The following is a 22,505-nucleotide window of genomic DNA, read 5'->3' as shown; positions in this document are numbered from 1 at the left end:
TTGCAGTCAGAAGTTTGTCTTAATCACCGCCGAGGGCACGTTAATTTAAATATTAAAAGTTCTGTAGACACTTCTTTGTTTAATGGTTGGTTAAATTCTTTTACGCTTTCTGTAATAGATAGAATAATAAACGTTTTATGTAATACTAGCTGAGCCGGCAGATTTCGTAGTGCCTCAATCGATAAATAAGACACCTCAAAGGAAAAACAAAATTGCTATTTTCATATTTATGTACCTTTTAAACCTTCTCTGGACTTCCACAAATAATTCAAGACCAAAATTAGCCAAATCGGTCCAGCCGTTCTCGAGTTTTAGCGAGACAATCGAACAGCAATTCATTTATATATATATTGTTTAGATATAATGTTGTTTAGACTTTGACTATCTTTTCACTGTTTAGATTTGGTTTTTAGGGAATGTGCTATCTTCATGGCGGACTCGGAGCTCACGGGAAGCTCCGATCTTCGAACTGTCTCATCGATGGACGTTTCGTGCTCAAGATATCTGATTTCGGACTAAACGCGCTTTGCACGCCAACAGATTTGATCAAGGACGACATTTATTATTACAGTAATTCTTTTTATTGATTACTTAAAACACATCGCGAACATAAAGAAGAAATGGAATTATCAGTCCTTACTACCTTTAGTCCTACTAAAGAAATATATGAGGCTCGAAAACTGGGCTCACTAGTGTAAATTTAGAGGGACCTATGTCCAGCTGAGGACGATGGGGCTGATGATGTTTGGTGATCCAATACGGTCCTTGCCTGATTTCGGCCATGGCGACCTTTTCTACTCAGTTTGTAATTGTCACGGTGTGCTTGTGTATGGCTAATATAGTCGATCTTGATCCTAAGCCTTAGCGCACAATGTGGGCGTTTAAGCACACCATTATGATAATTGAACATTATGATGATAGAACAACACTGGCGTGATTTCAGTTCACCAAGTCGAGCGTCTATGTTATCAAATAGAGATTGAACTGGTGGTATTATTTCTTGCGAGTCCACACGAGTAGGTACCAAGACCCTGTCTATTTTTGCCGTAAAGCAGTAATGCGTTTCGGTTTGAAGGCTGGAGCAGCCGTTGTACTATAAAAACCGAGACCTTAGAACTTGCATCTCAAGGTAGGTGGCGGCATTTATGTTGTAGATGTCTATGGGCTTCTGTAACTGCAGATGGTCTGTGAGCTCGTCCCCCATATGAGCAATTAAAAAAAAACTTATAGGCAAACTCGTGTTTTTAGAATTGCTTTGGACAGCACCTGAGTTGATAGCTGGGAGCGTTTACCCAGGGGCAGTGTCTTCGCTGAAGGGGGACGTCTACAGCTTTGGAATAATATTGGAGGAGATCGTCGTCAGAGCTGGACCATTCCACCATTATACTACGACTGTGTCCAATAAAGGTTAGCGCCGTTGTGAATTTTTTGACCTTTTAACTTTTGTGATACCCGTATAAAAAGAGAATTTTTTTATAAGAAATAAAATCGATTTCGTCACAATAGAAGGACCAGTTTTAAAAAAAAAAGATTATGAAAATCGGCTCTCATAGAGAAAAGCTCTGAGTTAAGGACATATTCAAAAAACAGCCGATGCGAGAACCTATTCCTTTTTTGGAGTCAGTTAATAAATACTCACTATGGGAATCATTTTAGGAGCTGACACGACATTAATCTACTAGCTAATAACCTATAAACGAAATAATCTAAGTTTAAGTATTGTCCTTTTAATAAGTTGTTATTTAGCGACTGAACCTGTGTCCCTCTCGCGCGTACTTTTCGTGCAGCAATGGATATGTAATTTTGTTACATTGCGTGTAATGTAAGAAACAACAAAATACAGTGAACTACATTAATTTTGGAACATTTTAATTTTAGTGATGTCGTACTAGAATCGTCAGCTCTATTACATATGCAGGTGTGCATGTTATTAAAATATGCATGACTGTAATGGAATCTTCCGTTACATCTCATCATCAATTTTGCCAAGCTTCTCACCGCAGCTTTATAATACGGTATTCACTATTGATCTGAAGAAGCTGGCCATTCCGATAGAGGCACCCGTCACGTGCGGACGTGCTCATCGTCCACTCGATCGCCCGGTCTTTGTTCGCCCGGCTTTTGTTAGCCCGGCCATTGTTCGCGCGGCCTGTGTTCGTGATACATCTGCCGACCAAGTGTGTTTCCTGGAAGCTTTTATTTGTTTTGTTTTAGTTATTTTTGTGTTCGTGGAACATTTGCCGACAAAGTGTTTTCCTGCAAGTATTTATTTGTTTTGTTTCTTTTTGTAATTTCTGTTTTGTTGTGCTTTTTCTTTGTCCTGTAGTAATCGCGCCGCATTGCCACCTGTGTTCAATAGAACCGCTCAGGTCCGAGAAGTTGGGGCCTCGCCGCAAGGCGAGTGTTTTCAAGACCCGGGGCCGCCCCACCTGGGTACTCAGCGATCATGGACGCTGTATTCGCGGAATTCCTCCGACTTCGCCACCCACAGCTCGCCTCAGAGTTTCTGGCCTTCAAGGCCAATCACACTGCGAGCCCTCTCGAGGACTCCGCCGCGCTCGCTGCTCCTGCGTCGCCTGTACCTGCGTGCAGAGCTTCTGCATTGAGCACCGCAGCCTCTGTCGTGCCTGCCGCTCCCGTGTCGCCTATACTGGCGAGAAAAGCTGCTGCGTCGTCCGCCGTGACCATCGTTTCAGCTGAGCGATCATCCGCGGCCTCCGTCGCGCCCTCTAAAGCACCTACACTTGCTCGTAGGTCGCCTGCACCCCCCTCCTCGTGCTCTGACTCTGACTCGGATATGGAGGTCGACCTCGCCCCCGCCTCATCGACGGATGGATTCACCCTGGTACAGAAGGGTAAGAAGCGTGCCGCGGAGTCTCGAGCTCCCGCGGCCGCTAAAATTAGCAAAGCCGTGAACGCGTCGCGCCCCCGCCCTCAGACTCCCGTTGCGCCCCCCACCCGTGCCACTCCGTCGCCGCGTCCGGTGGCACAAAATAAAACCCAGACCCCTCCCCCGGTTATCCTTCAGGAGAAGGCAGCTTGGGATCGAGTTTGCCTGGCCCTTAAGGCCAAAAATATAAATTTCACGAATGCCCGTAACCTCGCGAACGGCATTCAAATTAAGGTTCAAACACCCGACGACCATAGGGCCCTCTCTTCTTACCTCCGTAAGGAACGTATAAGTTTCCATACTTATACGCTCCAGGAGGAGCGCGAACTCCGCGTTGTAATACGCGGAACCCTAAAGAGTTAGATGTAGAGCTCGTCAAGGCCGATCTGTTAGAACAGGGCTTTCCAGTGAATTCTGTGCACCGTATGCACACCGGTCGCGGTAGGGAGCCATATAATATGGTTCTAGTCACCCTCCAGCCTATCCCCGAGGGTAAGAAAATCTTCAACACACAGACCGTCTGTAGGCTCTCCGGTATCGCCATCGAAGCCCCCCATAAAAAAGGCACTCCTAGCCAGTGCCATAACTGTCAATTGTACGGGCACTCTTCCCGTAACTGTCACGCGCGCCCCCGATGTGTTAAGTGTTTGGGCGATCACGCCACGGCCCTCTGCGCTCGCGACCAAAAAACCGCGACGGAACCGCCTAGCTGCGTCCTGTGTCGAACACAGGGTCACCCCGCGAATTACCGTGGTTGCCCCCGAGCCCCTAAAATAAATCGCCGCGTCGCCCGCCAAAACCGCCTCCGAGCTTCCGGCCCAGACATCAAAGCCTCGGCACCCTCTGCGTCGCAGGCTAAGCCAGCGTTCGTTCCGGCGGCGGTGCCCAGTGTCTCGGCCTGGGCAAAACCGCTGCCGTATACGAACACGGCTACAACTCCCTCCTCCGCGATTCGTCCCGCCCCCGTGACTCGTCCCTCTCCCGCGACTTGCCCTACGACCGCGTCCGAAAATCTCGCTTTAGCGATCGACTTCTTTCAGTCGATCAACTTTGAGCGCGTTAACGCTTTGGGCGACGCTTCCACTGCACAACACTTTATCGCCGTTGTGCAGGAATACGCCGACGTATACGCGTCATTAAATACGTACGTCCTCCCCTCACTCCGCCGGTAATCAATGGCGTATATAAGTAGAATAAAGCCCCTATCCGTAACGATAGGACTTTTTAACGCTTACGGTCTCGCAAATCAACGTGATCAGGTTTGTGATTTTTTGCGTGACCATCAAATTGATATCTTTTTAGTGCAGGAGACCCTACTTAAGCCCGCGTGCCGTGACCCTAAAATCGCGAACTATAACATGGTCAGGAACGACAGGCTCTCTGCCCGTGGTGGTGGTACCGTCATTTACTATAGAAGAGCCCTGCATTGCGTCCCGCTCGATCCTCCCGCGCTCGCTAATATCGAAGCATCAGTGTGCCGAATCTCACTGACGGGACACGCGCCGATCGTTATCGCGTCCGTTTATCTTCCACCGGATAAGATCGTTCTAAGCAGTGATATCGAGGCGCTGCTCGGTATGGGGAGCTCTGTCATTCTGGCGGGCGACCTAAATTGTAAACACATCAGGTGGAACTCACACACCACAACCCCGAATGGCAGGCGGCTTGACGCGTTAGTCGATGATCTCGCCTTCGATATCGTCGCTCCGCTAACCCCGACTCACTACCCGCTAAATATCGCGCATCGCCCGGATATACTCGACATAGCGTTATTAAAAAACGTAACTCTGCGTTTACACTCGATCGAAGTAGTTTCAGAGTTAGATTCAGACCACCGTCCCGTCGTTATGAAGCTCGGTCGCGCTTCCGATTCCGTTCCCGTCACGAGGACTGTGGTGGATTGGCACACGCTGGGCATCAGCCTGGCTGAATCTGATCCACCATCGCTCCCGTTTAACCCGGACTCTATCCCGTCTCCTCAGGATACCGCTGAAGCCATAGACATCTTAACGTCACACATCACCTCGACATTAGATAGGTCATCGAAACAAGTTGTAGCGGAGGACTTCCTTCACCGCTTCAAATTGTCCGACGATATTAGGGAACTCCTTAGAGCTAAGAACGCCTCGATACGCGCCTACGACAGGTATCCTACCGCGGAAAATCGTATTCGAATGCGTGCCCTACAACGCGACGTAAAGTCTCGCATCGCCGAAGTCCGAGATGCCAGATGGTCTGATTTCTTAGAAGGACTCGCGCCCTCCCAAAGGTCTTACTACCGCTTAGCTCGTACTCTCAAATCGGATACGGTAGTAACTATGCCCCCCCTCGTAGGCCCCTCAGGCCGACTCGCGGCGTTCGATGATGACGAAAAAGCAGAGCTGCTGGCCGATACATTGCAAACCCAGTGCACGCCCAGCACTCAATCCGTGGACCCTGTTCATGTAGAATTAGTAGACAGTGAGGTAGAACGCAGAGCCTCCTTGCCACCATCGGATGCGTTACCACCCGTCACCCCGATAGAAGTTAAAGACTTGATCAAAGACCTACGTCCTCGCAAGGCTCCCGGTTCCGACGGTATATCTAACCGCGTTATTAAACTTCTACCCGTCCAACTCATCGTGATGTTGGCATCTATTTTCAATGCCGCTATGGCGAACTGTATCTTTCCCGCGGTGTGGAAAGAAGCGGACGTTATCGGCATACATAAACCCGGTAAACCAAAAAATCATCCGACGAGCTACCGCCCGATTAGCCTCCTCATGTCTCTAGGCAAACTGTATGAGCGTCTGCTCTACAAACGCCTCAGAGACTTCGTCTCATCCAAGGGCATTCTTATCGATGAACAATTCGGATTCCGTACAAATCACTCATGCGTTCAACAGGTGCACCGCCTCACGGAGCACATTCTTGTGGGGCTTAATCGACCAAAACCGTTATACACGGGAGCTCTCTTCTTCGACGTCGCAAAAGCGTTCGACAAAGTCTGGCACAATGGTTTGATTTTCAAACTATTCAACATGGGCGTGCCGGATAGTCTCGTGCTCATCATACGGGACTTCTTGTCGAACCGCTCTTTTCGATATCGAGTCGAGGGAACCCGCTCCTCCCCACGACCTCTCACAGCTGGAGTCCCGCAAGGCTCTGTCCTCTCACCCCTCCTATTTAGCTTATTCGTCAACGATATTCCCCGGTCGCCGCCGACCCATTTAGCTTTATTCGCCGACGACACGACTGTTTACTATTCTAGTAGAAATAAGTCCCTAATCGCGAAGAAGCTTCAGAGCGCAGCCCTAGCCCTAGGACAGTGGTTCCGAAAATGGCGCATAGACATCAACCCAGCGAAAAGTACTGCGGTGCTATTTCAGAGGGGAAGCTCCACACGGATTTCCTCCCGTATTAGGAGGAGGAATCTCACACCCCCGATTACTCTCTTTAGTCAATCCATACCCTGGGCCAGGAAGGTCAAGTACCTGGGCGTTACCCTGGATGCATCGATGACATTCCGCCCGCATATAAAATCAGTCCGTGACCGTGCCGCGTTTATTCTCGGTAGACTCTACCCCATGATCTGTAAGCGGAGTAAAATGTCCCTTCGGAACAAGGTGACACTTTACAAAACTTGCATAAGGCCCGTCATGACTTACGCGAGTGTGGTATTCGCTCACGCGGCCCGCACACACATAGACACCCTCCAATCCCTACAATCCCGCTTTTGCAGGTTAGCTGTCGGGGCTCCGTGGTTCGTGAGGAACGTTGACCTACACGACGACCTGGGCCTCGAATCAATTCGGAAATACATGAAATCAGCGTCGGAACGATACTTCGATAAGGCTATGCGTCATGATAATCGCCTTATCGTTGCCGCCGCTGACTACTCCCCGAATCCTGATCATGCAGGAGCCAGTCACCGTCGACGCCCTAGACACGTCCTTACGGATCCATCAGATCCAATAACCTTTGCATTAGATGCTTTCAGCTCTAATACTAGGGGCAGGCTTAGGGACCCCGGTAACCGTACTCGTCGAACTCGACAAAGAGGTCGACGTGCAACCTAACCCATGCATCAGCCCGCTGAGTTTCTCGCCGGATCTTCTCAGCGGGTCGCGATTCCGATCCGGTAGTAGATTCATTCACGAAACAATTGCTCTTGAGTTGTTAGGTCTCCTTCGGAGGCGCTCGGGCAGTTGTTAGCAAATCCCACCCCTCTTGGCTGAGCCTTTGCTCGTCCACCTGTCCTGGTGAAACTGGAAAGGCCTTCGGGCCACCAGTAAACTTTCAATCATAAAAAAAAAAAAGAAGCTGGAAGATGAAAGTGAGACCATTAGAGGATTGTTAGTAAACTCTTCCGGTTTGAACTTGTTTTGTTTGCTTTATCGAGTTCTAGTCATAAAGCGTGTTCTATTGTGTCTTAAGCTAAATTATTGTACATGATTTATTCAAATTCGGCAGTAGGTATAATCAAATTTATTTTTAAAAAATTTACTTCTATAAAGGACAAGTGCAACTATTTTTAAATCAGCAGTAGGTGTAATTTAATTTACTTTTAAAAGATTTAATACTATAAAGGACAAGTGCAACTATTTTTAATTCGGCAGTAGGTGTAATTCAATTTACTTTTAAAAGATTTAATACTATAAAGGACAAGTGCAACTATTTTTAATTCGGCAGTAGGTGTAATTTAATTTACTTTTAAAAGATTTAATACTATAAAGGACAAGTGCAACTATTTTTAATTCGGCAGTAGGTGTAATTCAATTTACTTTTAAAAGATTTAATACTATAAAGGACAAGTACAACTATTTTTAATTCGGCAGTAGGTATAATTAAATTTATTTTTAAAACATTTACTTCTATAAAGGACAAGTGCAACTATTTTTAATTCGGCAGTAGGTGTAATTCAATTTACTTTTAAAAGATTTAATACTATAAAGGACAAGTGCAACTATTTTTAATTCGGCAGTAGGTGTAATTCAATTTACTTTTAAAAGATTTAATACTATAAAGGACAAGTACAACTATTTTTAATTCGGCAGTAGGTGTAATTCAATTTACTTTTAAAAGATTTAATACTATAAAGGACAAGTGCAACTATTTTTAATTCGGCAGTAGGTGTAATTCAATTTACTTTAAAAAAAAATAATACTATAAAGGACAAGTGCAACTATTTTTAATTCGGCAGTAGGTATAATTAAATTTATTTTTAAAACATTTACTTATATAAAGGACAAGTGCAACTATTTTTAATTCGGCAGTAGGTGTAATTCAATTTACTTTTAAAAGATTTAATACTATAAAGGACAAGTGCAACTATTTTTAATTCGGCAGTAGGTGTAATTCAATTTACTTTTAAAAGATTTAATACTATAAAGGACAAGTGCAACTATTTTTAATTCGGCAGTAGGTGTAATTCAATTTACTTTTAAAAGATTTAATACTATAAAGGACAAGTGCAACTATTTTTAATTCGGCAGTAGGTATAATTAAATTTATTTTTAAAACATTTACTTCTATAAACGACAAGTGCAGCCATTTTTTATTCGGCAGTAGGTATAATTAAATTTATTTTTAAAAGATTTAACACTCTAAAGGACAAGTGGAACTACTTGTATCGCAGAGATAGTGACACGAGTTTATGCCCGAGAGTCACCGCCGTTCCGGCCGGTGGTGGGCGTCGGAGAAGTCACGGCCGGTGGCGGAGGAGGCTCGGCGTTGGAGCTGCTGGAGCTGGCTGCGAGGTGCTGGGCTGAACCACCTGACGATAGACCGAGCTTCGACACTATCAACGCTAATTATATCAAGTGAGTTCTTTGTGCTCGATTGTGATAATATTCAATGCAATGAGTGTTTTTTTTTATATTGCCCTTGTAGTTAGACGAGCATACGGCCCATCTGATGATGAGTGGTTACCGTCACCCATGGACTTCAGGGGCAGAACCAAGCCGCTGCCTAAAGACATGTAGATATAAATATTGTACACATAAGAGTAGAGAATTTATAATAAGGACCATAAATAGCTTTCTCGCTAGGAAACAATAAAACATAATCCGTGCACTTCAATTGCTAGAATTGAATTGTACGGATTGTATTTTATTAATACTGTTATGTTATATTGTGTTCTTCGTGACGGCAGCGGACTGGAATAGACGTGAGCGGCACGATTATCCCACTTAACCACTTAACATTAGGTGGCCCGTGAGTTCGTTCACCCACATAAGCAATAAAAAAAAGGTTAATCCATAAACGCAAAAAGGGCAAAAGCTAATTTTTCAATCTGTTACACAATAAACATTTAAGATGTTTTTGTTGGATTTCTAATTTAAATTGCCTTACTATCCAAGATGCCTTGAACAGATCCTTAAAAATTTGGCCCGTATTATTGCTTACATACTTGTGGCGGCAGCCATCATGCAACACAAGATATTTGATAGATGCCTGAATCGCGCTTACGACATTTTCAAGATGAGCTTACATATAGGTATACAAGCTCCGAACAACAACATTCGGACCGTCGGTCTAATGAGCTATACCTCCCGTTCGGTGGAAGATCTTCCTTTCGTCGTTGTAATAATAATAAATAATAATAAGCCTTTATTGCTGTTTTACTTACTAATTACTAACTTAATCATAATTAATAATAATAATTACTTAATAATAAATTAAATTTAAATTCAATTCGTAATCAAGTATTCCATTCGGCATTCGGTGTGGTTTTCAAAACAGCTTGTCTCTCGACAAAGGCCTTCTCTAAGCATTGCCAATATTCTCTATTTTTGGCCATTCGATTCCAATGCGGGCCGGCTACACTATTTATTTCATCTTCCCAACGTTTTGGCTGTCTTCCTTTTTTTCTACAGCCATCCCGTGGGTAATTGCTTTAGTCCAACCGTAAACCAACATACTTTATAGTATTAACAGTAAATTAACTATTAGGGGGTACTGCGACAATCTTATGGATGATTTGCTGCGGCGTATGGAACAATACGCGAACAATCTCGAATCTTTGGTCGAAGAGAAAACCGAACAGCTGTCGTTGGAAAAGAGGCGGTCTGAAGAATTACTGTATCAAGTTTTGCCGAGGTGAGTTGTGTGCCACAGCTGCTGTGTCGTCGCAATGTCCCGGTCACCGTCCTTGTCGAACCCGTCGCTTGCGATGAAGGGCTCGACGAGCGAATTAACTCACAGACACAGCCCACTGAGTTTCTTGCCGGATTTTCTCAGTGGGTCGCGCTTCCGATCCGGTGGTAGATTCTGCGAAGCACTGCTCTTGGTAGGGACAGTGTTAGCTCCGGTTTGAGCCCCGTGAGCTCACCTACATGTTAGGGCGAAGCTGAAATAGCCTCTCAAGGCTATCAGCATAGGATCGGAAACGCGACCCGTTGAGAAGATCCGGCGAGAAACTCAGTGGGCTGTGTCTGAGGGTTAATTTACTCGTAGAGCCCTTCATCGCAAGCGACGGGTTCGACGAGAACGGTGACCGGTGCTTGAGGTACCTAAAAGCACCGTTAGTGGATCGGGAGGGTCCGAGATGACGTGTTTGGGGCGACGTCGACTGCTTTCCATTCTTTCCACAGGATCGGGAATGTAGTTACCGGCGGCCACGATGAGAGGGTTCTCGTGTCGTGCCGCTTTATCGAAGTGGAAAAAGTCGCAATGTCACGAAGCTAACGCCAAATTTGCGCGGGGCCTTAAATGTTAACAGTTCTCGATATATTCCACTCGTGTAATTGCTTCTGACCTAACACCACCTCCCGGCTTCATGTTGTCCCTTGCAAGTCAATAAAGATGAAATCAATTAATAATTCATTATCAATTAACATGTTACTTTGTTTAATTGCAATTTAAATATGTTTTAATCAAATTCAGTCTTCACTTAAATTTCTTTTGATTCACTTTCGTAATGTAACTTTTCTGATGCTTTCAATGATAAAGTTTATTTGTTGAACAAATGGGATACAATGTGTATGTAGTTGAGTTAATAGTTCATCGAAATCTAATTACAACTTTTAATCCGCCCAACAGACGGTACCAAATCGCGCTCTTACTCTCTTTACATTCTATCTCTTTCACGCAATCCTTGGATCAAGAATAATATCTTTTCTCCTTTATTTTCTATTAATTAAATAAAATAATATAAATATAAATTTAAATTTCTGAACCGAATTGTATGTATTCAGTACCTTTAGAATCCTTACATCATCTTTTTTTTTTCTTTTTTTTTATTACTCTAGTAAGCGTACGGCCAATCTGATGGTGAGTGGTTACCGTCGCCCATGGACAATGCCAGGGGCAGAGCTAAGCCACTCCCTACCCTTAAGTACTTTCCACAAGGCTCGTTTGAAGAAGGACATGTCATAGCGCTCGGGGCACACCGTGGAGGGGAGCTCATTCCAAAGTCAGATGGTACGTGGCAGAAAAGATCTAGAGTGATACTGGCTGATTTTAGTAAGACAGTTGTTTTTATAATAATATGTCTTAGAAGCCACAATTATTAACACCATCGTCAGACATCGTAGGGGCGAATAGGGTGATCGAACTAAGAGAAATATTGAGTACACCAATCACGTTTGCTGTCTTAGAACAATTTAGAAATCTTCTCTTGACGTTAGCAAACGAAAACGAATGACAGTTCTTAAGGACGTAGGCACCGCTTTTCAAGAAGGCTGGTTGGTAACTGTGATGGCGTCTACGCGCCTCCAACGGCTAGGCTCTGTTGTAGCACGAAGTTAGCCGAGTTCCGACGATACCGCGATCGTGCTGCCATTTCTCGGGAATCGTGCTGCGTTTCGTTTAGCTACCAAACTAATGACAGTGTCTGACGTATATATCTTCACTTCTTCACTATTATTACTACCGAATGGTAAACCGTCGACGTCGCCCAAAGCACGTCATTACGGATCCTCCTGATCCATTAACGGTGCTTTTACGCACCACAAGCACCGGTCACCGTCCTCGTCGAACGCGTCACTTGCGACGAAGGACTCAACGAGCGAATTAACCCATAGACACAGCCCACTGAGTTTCTCGCCGGATCTTCTCAGTGGGTCGCGTTTCCGATCCGGTGGTAGATTCTGCGAAGCACTGCTCTTGCTAGGGTCAGTGTTAGCAAGACTCCGGTTTGAGCCCCATGAGCTCACATACAAACGTTAGGGTGAAGCTGAAATAGTCTCTCAAGGCTATCAGCATAAGTAGGAAAAAAAAATTACTACTATTAATTTTGGTCGATACAGACCTGTGGCTCAGCAATTAATGGCCGGTGAAGTGGTACAACCAGAGAGCTTCGAGTGCGTCACGGTTTACTTCAGCGACATAGTCGGTTTCACGGAGCTCTGCGCGGCCTCCACTCCCATGCAAGTCGTGGATCTTTTGAACGACTTGTACAGCACATTCGACAGGATCATCGGTTTTTATGATGTTTATAAGGTAAGGAGGTTTGTATTGGTGTTTTTTTCTGAATAGCTCCAATGTAAATGACCTATAATTTCATAGAACGGATGGCCGTTGGGGCCAGAAAGTTCTTGAGTGGCGACCGCGTACCGGAAGACGTAGCGTGGGTAGGCCTCCCACAAGATGGACTGACGATCTATTGAGGTTCGCGAGGATCTGCTGGATGCAGGCAGCGCAGGACCGGTCTTTGTGGCGAGGCTTGGGGGAGGCCTATGTCCAGCATTGGACGTCTGTAGGCTGATAAGAAGAAGAAGAAGAAATGACCTATACACATCAGCCTGTCTACTGTCCACTGCTGAACATAGGCCTCTCCAACTGATGTCCAGTGCGGCCGGTCCGTTGCCACCTGCATCCAACGTGACCCAGCAATTTTCACCAGGTCGTCGGTCCATCTGGTATAGCATCGTGCAACAAAAATCAAACCCGCAAAATTATAATTTGCGTAATCACTGGTGGCAGGACCTCTTGTGAGTTCGTACGGGTAGGTACCACCACCCAGCCTATTTCTGCATTGAAACAGTAATGCGTTCCGGTTTGAAGGGTGGGGCAGCCGTTGAAACTATACTGAAACCTTGGAACTTATATCTCAAGGTTGGTGGCGCATTTACGTTGTACATGTCTATAGACTCCGGTAACCACTTAACACGAGGTGGGCTGTGAGATCGTCCACCCATCAAAGCAATAAAAATAAAATAAAAACTCTAATGTAAATCACCTATAAACTGGCTACGCAAATACTGCACCTAAAGACAGGTCGGAGTCCGAAATAATGACTTTCTCGGCGATCACACAGAAATGCGTGATCAATTCACCTGAAATCCAAAATGAGTAACCAATTTAGACAATAATTAAATCTCTTTTTCAAATGATTAGATATTTTTAAATAATTCTTTCAAAGTTAATATTTAATTAATCGTCGCTGTCATTTATCTTGGAAAGGTCGAAACAATAGGAGACGCCTACATGGTTGTGTCTGGCCTGCCCGAGAGGAACGGCGACCTTCACGCAAGAGAAATATGCTTAATGGCGCTTGCCATAGTCGACGCAGTCAGGGGCTTCGTTGTCCGTCACCGGCCCGCGCACCGACTCGAGGTTAGTAGCTGCGTGACTCAACAGAATCTTCAATTCTATACAAGTTACTAGCTGACTCGGCCGAATTTGTAGTGCCTCAATCGATAAATAAAAGACCAATACTTTTGTATAAAATAAACTTAAAACAAACAAAAGGAATCCGTCCGACGGAGGACACATCAAAGGAAAAACAAAATTGTTATTTTTATTTAATTCCAAGCATTATCATATTTATCTACCTTTTAAACCTTCTCTGGACTTTCACAAATAATTCAAGACCAAAATTAGTCAAATCGGTCTAGTCGCTCTCGAATTTTAGCGAGACTAACGAACAGCAATTCATTTTTATATATATAGATCGGAAACACAGCATAAACGCATTGCTCACAGCAATGATACTGAATGACGACCACGACCGCCCTGATAAGTCGTCGTGGCCTAAAGGATAAGACATCCGGTGCATTCGTATCTAGCGGTACAACGGTGTTCGGATCCCGCAGGCGGGTACAAATTTTTCGGATGAAATACGTACTTAACAAATGTTCACGATTGACTTCTACGGTGAAGACATAACATCGTGTAATAAAAATCAAAGCCACAAAATTATAATTTGCGTAATTACTGGTGGTAGGACCTCTTGTGAGTCCGCACGGGTAGATACCACCATGCTGCCTATTTCTACTGTGAAGCAGTAATACGATTCGGTTTGAAGGGTGGGGCAGCCGTTGTTACTATACTTGAGACCTTAGAACTTATATTTTAAGGTGGGTGGCGCAGTTACGTTGTAGATGTCTATGGGCTCCAGTAACCGCTTAAAACCAGGTGGGCTGTGAGCTCGTCTACCCATCTAAGCAATAAAAATAAAAAGAGTGATACAACAAAGAAGAAGAATAGGAAACATAAGGATACTTTATTAATGTGACCAGGCATTACAGCCTCTTATGAGTTTGCTTACGATGAGGTACAGAGTGTAGTCTTTTTTTTTTTTGTGACATTGAGGGTAGATTAGTTTACGGCTAGTAATTGCATACAGTCGCTCGTGGATAACAACAATTTCAGGGCCATAGCCGAAATCCGAAAGCTCTTTTTTTTGTTAATCGTTCTCTATATACATTTATAAACATTTACACATTCTTTACGCACATAAAAGCAGATGAGTGGCAGCTCGATTTTATTAAATACAATCTCATTGAAGCGAGTTCGTCGAACGACCGTGCAGATATCACTTACACTAGATGATGACCGAGCTTTGCTCGTTTTTTTTTTGATAACGCCATCTTGTTGTGTCTTTAAAGCGGTTAGTTGCCCTCAATTAATATTAATATTCGCCAATAGATGTCGGGAAGAGTTGATTACTGAAAACACGAATAAAACAACATTTACTGAAAATAAATCGTAGCTACATCGATTTATCGCCCCCGAAATCCCCTGTATACTAAATTTTATGAAAATCGTGGGAGCCGTTTCCGAGATTCAGATTATATACATATATATTAATATACAAGAATTGCTCGTTTAAAGGTATAAGATATACAGTAACTGTTGATCTATGTAATTTTTAGTAGACAATACTTACAGCTGAAATAACGAAATTTTCTTAGATGAAACTTAACAAAAAAAAAACATTAGCCCAGCGAATCTACTAGAAGATTAATTTCTCCAACTTGAATCTTGGTCACTGATTGAGTCTTAGTTTTTTGAGGGTTCATGTTTAGTTTGATAACATAATATTTTAGGCAACATACTTTAAGCAGCGGCTTGGCTATGCCGCTGGATTTGCTTTGGAATTCCATGGGCGACGGTAACCACTCACCATAAGGTGGGTCGTATGCTCGTCTGCCTATAAGGGAAACAAAAAAAAATAAAAAAATAACGAGATATATTTGAGTTGCTTGAAGCTTGGCTCTGCTTCAGGTCCGCGTTGGTGTTCACTCCGGCCCGGTCTGTGCCGGAGTGGTGGGCGTTAAGATGCCCCATTACTGCCTTTTTGGGGATACCGTGAACACCGCAAGTAGAATGGAATCTACAGGCCAACGTGAGTACTTCATAATTATTTGTAATAAAACATATATAATGATATCGGGTTTTGAGTTGAGTTTTCTGTCATATTTATAATAAGAAAACCACATTTATAAGCCCTTAATCAAATAAAATTAATAAAATAAACTGAACTTTTTTTTTACCGAATAAAAAACTTCACTGAATGACACTCAAGAAAAATCCTTTTTATAAAACCAAATAGTTTTAGTTAATCAAGGTTTTCACAAATAAGATCTATTACAATGAAAATGCAATACAATTCTAACAATATTTGTTTATTACAAAAAGCCACGTCTTAGTTTTTACATAATTTACACAGTTAATTATAATATAATAATATTGTTAATATTTATGCTTTATTAATATTTAATCTATACTAATATTATAAAGAGGAAAGATTTGTTTGTTTGTTTGTTTCGAATAGGCTCCTAAACTACTGGACCGATTTGAAAAATTCTTTTTCCATTAGAAGCCGACATTGTCCCTGATGAACAGGCTACTTTTTTTTTTTTTTTTTTTGTTTTTTTTTTTTTTTTTCATTTGTGTTTTAATGTTTCCGAAGCGAAGCGAGGGCGGGTCGCTAGTTACTTATATAGTCATTTGTGTTTTTAAACAATAATATAAACATTAAGCATATTCTGAACATTTTCACATTAAAACAGAGTCTGCTTAATATTAAATATGTTAGAATAACAGTTTCATCTTGCTAATAATAAATAAATAATAACATAGAATAAACTAAACTATATATCATGTTAATAATAATTATTGCCAATAGTGGCGTTTGCGCTCATATAATATATTATCCAGCTTATGATATCATTGTCTCCCTTATACTAACAGCCCTCCGTATACATTTGAGTGAGAACACACGTGTACTCCTGGAACAATGGGGAACATTCATAGTGGAGCGTCGCGGCGAGGTGGAGTTGAAGGGTCGGGGACGGATGTTGACTCACTGGCTGCTGCAGTGCTCTGAGCCAGAGACCAGACCTCACTGCCAAAGTCCCCAGCAGCCTCCGCAGTATCCTATACTGTTCCCCACCTTACCTCCTGTATCAATACAGGTCCCTTACTTAGTTGTCGAGCCCCCCACAATGGCTGCCTGAGTAATTCGGTTCGAGTTTTTATTAAAATTTGTATCAGATATTTTATATTCCTATTGCCAATTTCGATGGTAGTGGCAAGGAGAATTATAACATCTCTATTTTAATATTCGTATTTGTTGTGACACATTTATTTTGTCGGTGAATGTAATTAAATCATCTCTAATTAAATCAAATTCGTGTTTTGATTAAAATTTGTATCAGATATTTTATATTCCTATTGCTAATTTCGGTAGCGGCAATTAAAACTTCTCTATTTTAATATTCGTATTATTGTGACATATTTATTTTTGTCGGTGGATGTAATTAAATAATCTATAATTATATCATCGATAGTCGAATGTGTAGATTGTGTAGCATTAAAATAAAACTACTAGTCGGACTTCACATTAATTAATATTCAGTAAAATTCAAGTCAAATTGTGATTTTAAGATAATTGAAAAACAACCCAGTTCTCTGATATCTAAGCAAGTAATGAAACTACACAAATGCTTAAACTGCACTCATAGTAATATTCAATTTAATTTTCCTTTGTGTACTGTGTAAATTGAGTTCTAATTGAATTAGTTTTGTTTTTAATTTTCACTGACAAAGTTTTTGTAGTCATTCGTTTTAAGTATTGTTATGGTATTTATTATAATAATGTATACACCACAGGCGGCACTGTATACACAGCAGTGTGCTTAGTGCGAGTTTTTTAACGTTCTCGCTAGCGTAAAAGTTAACTCAAATTTGTATGCAGTTGGAGCAGCGCCCCTGGCGGAAAATGTAGGCAAACGTTCAAACTGCATACAAATTTTTAGTTAACTTTTACGCTATCGAGAACGTTAAAAAGCTCGCACTAAGCACACAGATGTACTACTATAGAAAATAATAAATGAAAATGTTGTTTCTTTTTCTTAACTTTAAGACGTAATAAGGAATTTTAATAAACTGAAAATGATTTTTAATTTATTTATTTTTTGAGAAGTATTAACATTGTTTTTTCGGACGAACAAAATGAATGTAATCAACGCGAGATGAAATCGTATAAGTATAATATGTAGTTTTAATCAGTCGACGAAGCGTGAATACCGAAGACATTGTCATACTACATGAGCTTAGCTTGTCCAAGTTTACCTACGTCTAAGTTGTACATTACATCATGTTTATCTATATATTAATACGTGAAGCAAAAACTTTATATCCCTTTTTACGAAAATTGCGCGGACGGAGGAGTATGAAATTTTCCACACTTATAGAGAATATAGAGAAGAAGTGCACAATGCTAATATTTGTTTTAAAATAATGCATAAAAGATACATTAAATCAATTAAGAAAACATTACACACACTTACATACCATGTATTTGACGCACACACGCATGCATACTATTTATTGTCAAACTTTTGTTCTTGACGTCTGTGGTCAAATTGAGAATAGATTAAAAATATTGTTTGTCTTTATTAATATTTTTTATAGTGTACTTTTGGCGAAATTTGTGATTATAGAAGTATAAAATACAATCATAATAGTGTACAAACTTACAATTACAATTAATTCTAGTCGAATTTCGACTACAGCGGGACCTCGAGTTTATTTAAATAGAGCGCGGACGATCGAAACGTAAACGTCAAACTATTAAAACAATCGTATCTTATCTTACAAATTGCAAATAAAACAAGCGTTGTCTACGTAAGTCGGATGCAAATTTTATATGCGATTAAGTCGAAGCTCACTCCCGTTACGAGTCTGCGTCGATTATATTAACATTTTACAAGCTACGTCTCAGTTGAAGTCGTTGAAGACCGCCCGGTTAATATGTATAAATACGGGACTGAGTCAGATTAGACACACGCTGTTAGACCTAACTGCATTGTGTGTTGTTTCAAAACTTTGTATGAGACGATGGGTCTATTATATATACAGTGCAAACTCGATCCGGTACTATCCGACTATGGAATGAGCTCCCCTCCACGGTGTTTCCCGAGCGCTATGACATGTCCTTCTTCAAACGAGGCTTGTGGAGTGTATTAAACGGTAGGCAGCGGCTTGGCCCTGCCCCTGGCATTGCTGAGGTCCATGGGCGACGGTAACCACGTACCATCAGGTGGGCCGTACGCTCGTCTGCCTACAAAAGCAATTAAAGAAAAAAATACCTAGTCAGGTCATAAATTCTGTCACATGTTTAATGTAAAATAATTGAAACAAGGTTATTCATTATGTAACCATTCATATACCAAAATGAACTTAACAAAACATAGATTCTTATGACACTAAAGTTTATTCAAAGTGACCTCCGTGATTTTGAATACAGGCCTTCAATCTGCGCGGCCAGTCGTCTATCGCAGCACGAACGAGGTCCATGTCAATATCGGCGGCTGCCTTAATCAAGGATGTCTTGAGTGACTCTAAATTGGGATGAGGCTTTGAGCACGCCTTTTCCTCCAAGTGTTGCCATATCTTGTAATCTAACGGATTCAAATCTGGACTGGAGGAGGGTCAGTCTTCGTGCGGGATGAAGTCGATTTCACGCGCCGCCAGCCAGTCTTGTGTGCTCTTCGCTCTATGAGCTGGCGCCGAATCTTGTTGGAATACCCAGTGCCTGTTATTGAACATGGTATGAGAAACAGGTTCCACAAGGTTCGTCAGGACTGTATTTTGATACACAACTGCATTCGTTTTTACACATTTCTCACAAAAATGTACCTCTGTTAAGCCCCAATAAGAAGCTCCCAACCATACCATGAGCGAGGATGGAAAATGACCTCGTTGGACACGCGGAATACGGTTGCTCGCTTCTTCACTACTGTGTGCGTACACCTTATCATTTTGTTAGTTGTAGCTCTCTTCTACGGTAAAAAATTTTTCATCCGAAAAAAGAATTTCCCGATATTTTTTTCCCGCGTACCGCTTCAACAAAGCGCGGCATCTCTTCAGTCTCAGGTCCATTAGACGAGCATTCAAACGATGTCCTGTTTTTCTTCGATATGCCCGAAGCCCTAAGTCTTCATTTAACACCCTTTTCACCGTGGTTCTGCTTAACCCCATCTGAAGGGCCAACAGTTTCTGCTTACGTTTGGGATTTCTTTGAATTCGCGCCTTCACAGCTTTTATCACTGCTGGAGTCCTAACAGATCGAGGGCGACCACTTCTTGACCTGTCATCTACACTAGAGTCTTCATTGTATCGTTTGATGGTACGATAAAAGAATCTTTTGGTTATATTCAAATCTTTCAGTATGTTAAAAATTTGAATTGGCGCGTAACCGCAACGATGCAACGCAATAACTGCAACACGGTCTTCTTTAAGCGTCCACTCCATATTTAAAAATGAGTAAAATTCTAAAAGTATACATTTTTATTTTCATGAACAATTCGAAACTCGAATTCAATAAACTTTTTTGTGGCCAGCATTCTAAAAGAAAAGTTTTTACTGTGTGACAATACTTATGACCTGACTAGTTATATAACAAATCGAAAGGCAACAAGTTAATATTCGTTATATCAAGTCTTTTGGTAAACTGAGGTTTGTTATATTAAGGTTAGGTTGGTCTACCATTTGTTATAACGAGGTAAAAAATATATAGTTTTATTCACCTCAACATTACGTACTCATTCTGTTATATCGAACAACTTCTACTAATAAATGATAACACATTTTTATCTAATTATTGTATGACGTATATTTTTATTCGTAAATTTTTTTTTTTTTTTCCAAGTGACGACGGGGTATAACTTATATATATTGAGGTTTGTTATAATAAGGTTCTACTATATGTTTGTTTACTTTTTTTTTATGCTTAGATGGGTGGACGACCTCACAGCCCACCTGATGTTAAGTGGTTACTGGAGCACATAGACATCTACAACGTAAATGCGCCACCCACCTTGAGATATAAGTTCTAAGGTCTCAGTAGAGTTGCAACGGCAGCCCTACCCTTCAAACTGAAACGCATTACTGCTTCACAGCAGAAATAGGCAGGGCGGTGGTACCTATCCGCGCGGACTCACAAGTGGTCCTACCACCAGTACTGTACTTCACTGTTAAAGCGTTTTGGAAGGAAACACGCAGTCATCTTAGAAAAGAGTGGAAGACACTTATGTCCAGCAGTGGACTTCTGTGGGCTGACGGTGATGATGTGATGGGTAGGTATCACCATTCTTCATTTTTTTTTGCCGTCTTGCAGCATTCATGTGCTCCAGTAAGAGGGGCATTCACGGGCTTATTAAGATTTCTGACTGTGGTGATTGTATTCACGAGTCTAGACATGAGCATAGGCTCTGATCACGACTTAGTAGCAGACGGTTTGTTCATCAGTTAAATTATATATATAACTTCGATAAATATGTATATTACTTAGTAAAGGACGTGAATGATATTGTTTTATTATTAACAAAAATAAGTGTAAACTGTTTAAAAAATTACCTATAATAGGGAGAATTATTTAATTGTAATGAAGTGCGTAACATAAAAAAAAATCCGAATTGGTTAACTAAATTTTTTGAAAACGAATTGACATATCTATACACACCAATACACATGTAAGTATTTAGCTTTCTAATGTACTTACAATCGATGGAATATTGCTACAAACAATGGTAGGGCTCAGCCAATAACAATTACGAGGACTTTGTTAGCGCCTCATTTTTTTTTGCCTCTGTAAATTGAAGATTACGATCCGCCTGGTAATGTCAGGTTACCATCGCTCACGGAAGTCAGGAAATCCATGAGCCAAGCCGATGTCTACATTTGAGTTTTCTTCTTAAATTAATTTTCAAGAAAATCATTTGTAGTAGAGTCAACCAATCATTAATTTGCAAACGAATATGCAGCTTATCCGAAACTGAAATTCTGTATACGTGATTTAGTTAATGAATTATCGAATCCACGGCCTAAAATTACTGAATCGATAATTTAAAATTTAACAAAAAAAATAATAATTTAGTAAATGTTCAAATGAAAACAAATTCTTCCGAATATACTTATATATTAAATTATCCGATCGTCATGTAAAAAAAAAAAGTTTAAATAAATTTAAACAGTATATTTAATAGATTAAAATAAATAGTATTTCATAGTTGTACGAAAATAAATGTCTATTTTTATATGCATTTTGTTCAATCAAATGTACGCTTTGACTAGGAATCGTAGTGTTAGTGGTCTTAGGGGATTAATAATAAACATCGTCTAATTCATATTATGTTATACAATTCTACTATAATATAATAAAACAGTAAATCTGTTATTAGCAGCGTCTAACAAACGCGCTTTGTAAAGAAATATACATAACTGTTTTAATGCTAGAATGTTATTTCAATGGTTAGTATAGTATTCGTATTTTTGTTATTGTAAGCTGCCTATTTACGATTTAATTTTTAAACAAAATTATTTGCGGAACAAGGATCACTGTCTGATTTTTTTTATTGCAAACAAAATCTTTGTATGTCGGCCAAATTATTTCAATGCTGTTTTTTTGTGGCTCACCAAATTTTATTATGTCGGTCAAAATATTTCAATGCTGTTTTTTTGTGGCTCGCCAAATTTTATATTTGCTAAACATCTAATTACTTCTCTTAATGTTATAACAAGTTTTTGAGATCGTCTAATGTCTGCGCTTTTAGTTCGTGGCAATTAAATATAATGTATAGTTTGATATTGTAACATCAATTAAATTGAATTAAAAACAAAAAGTGGTTTTACTGTACTTATAGTCAAATAACTATTGTTTTGTCTTAAGCGCTTCAGCTGTTTTCAGTAAATTGGTCCTGAGTGTTACAGAGGTGTTGTCGATGACTACTCATTGGATGTATGTGTCCTTCTTATAATTATTCCTTTGGCGTAATAATTAAATTTTCGAGTAAAAATATTGCCAATTCAATGAACTGAATTCCTGTACGCTGCGGCTTGACTATTGGCATTGATGATGTTCATGAGTGAGATTGGTTTTATCACTACATAGTATAAGCCA

The 22,505-nt window shown here is 41.1% G+C and overlaps 1 protein-coding gene across 1 annotated transcript in view; it reads left to right on the top strand.

Moving 5' to 3' along the window:
* LOC114239368 (atrial natriuretic peptide receptor 1) overlaps positions 1–22,227 on the top strand; it is an 87,556-nt gene extending 65,329 nt beyond the window's left edge. The window contains exons 15-22 of the mRNA XM_089735432.1: positions 414–570; positions 1,249–1,407; positions 8,508–8,691; positions 9,824–9,970; positions 12,121–12,313; positions 13,277–13,429; positions 15,323–15,443; positions 16,292–22,227. Of these exons, the coding sequence (XP_089591558.1) occupies positions 414–570; positions 1,249–1,407; positions 8,508–8,691; positions 9,824–9,970; positions 12,121–12,313; positions 13,277–13,429; positions 15,323–15,443; positions 16,292–16,557 (1,380 nt within the window). The 3' untranslated portion in view covers positions 16,558–22,227. The remainder of the gene's footprint in view (positions 1–413; positions 571–1,248; positions 1,408–8,507; positions 8,692–9,823; positions 9,971–12,120; positions 12,314–13,276; positions 13,430–15,322; positions 15,444–16,291) is intronic.
* Positions 22,228–22,505: the final 278 nt, after the last annotated feature.

The sequence above is a fragment of the Bombyx mandarina genome, chromosome 19 (genome assembly GCF_030267445.1).
Source record: "Bombyx mandarina strain Sakado chromosome 19, ASM3026744v2".
Lineage (NCBI taxonomy): Eukaryota > Metazoa > Arthropoda > Insecta > Lepidoptera > Bombycidae > Bombyx > Bombyx mandarina.
This window is presented reverse-complemented; position numbering and strand designations above follow the sequence as displayed.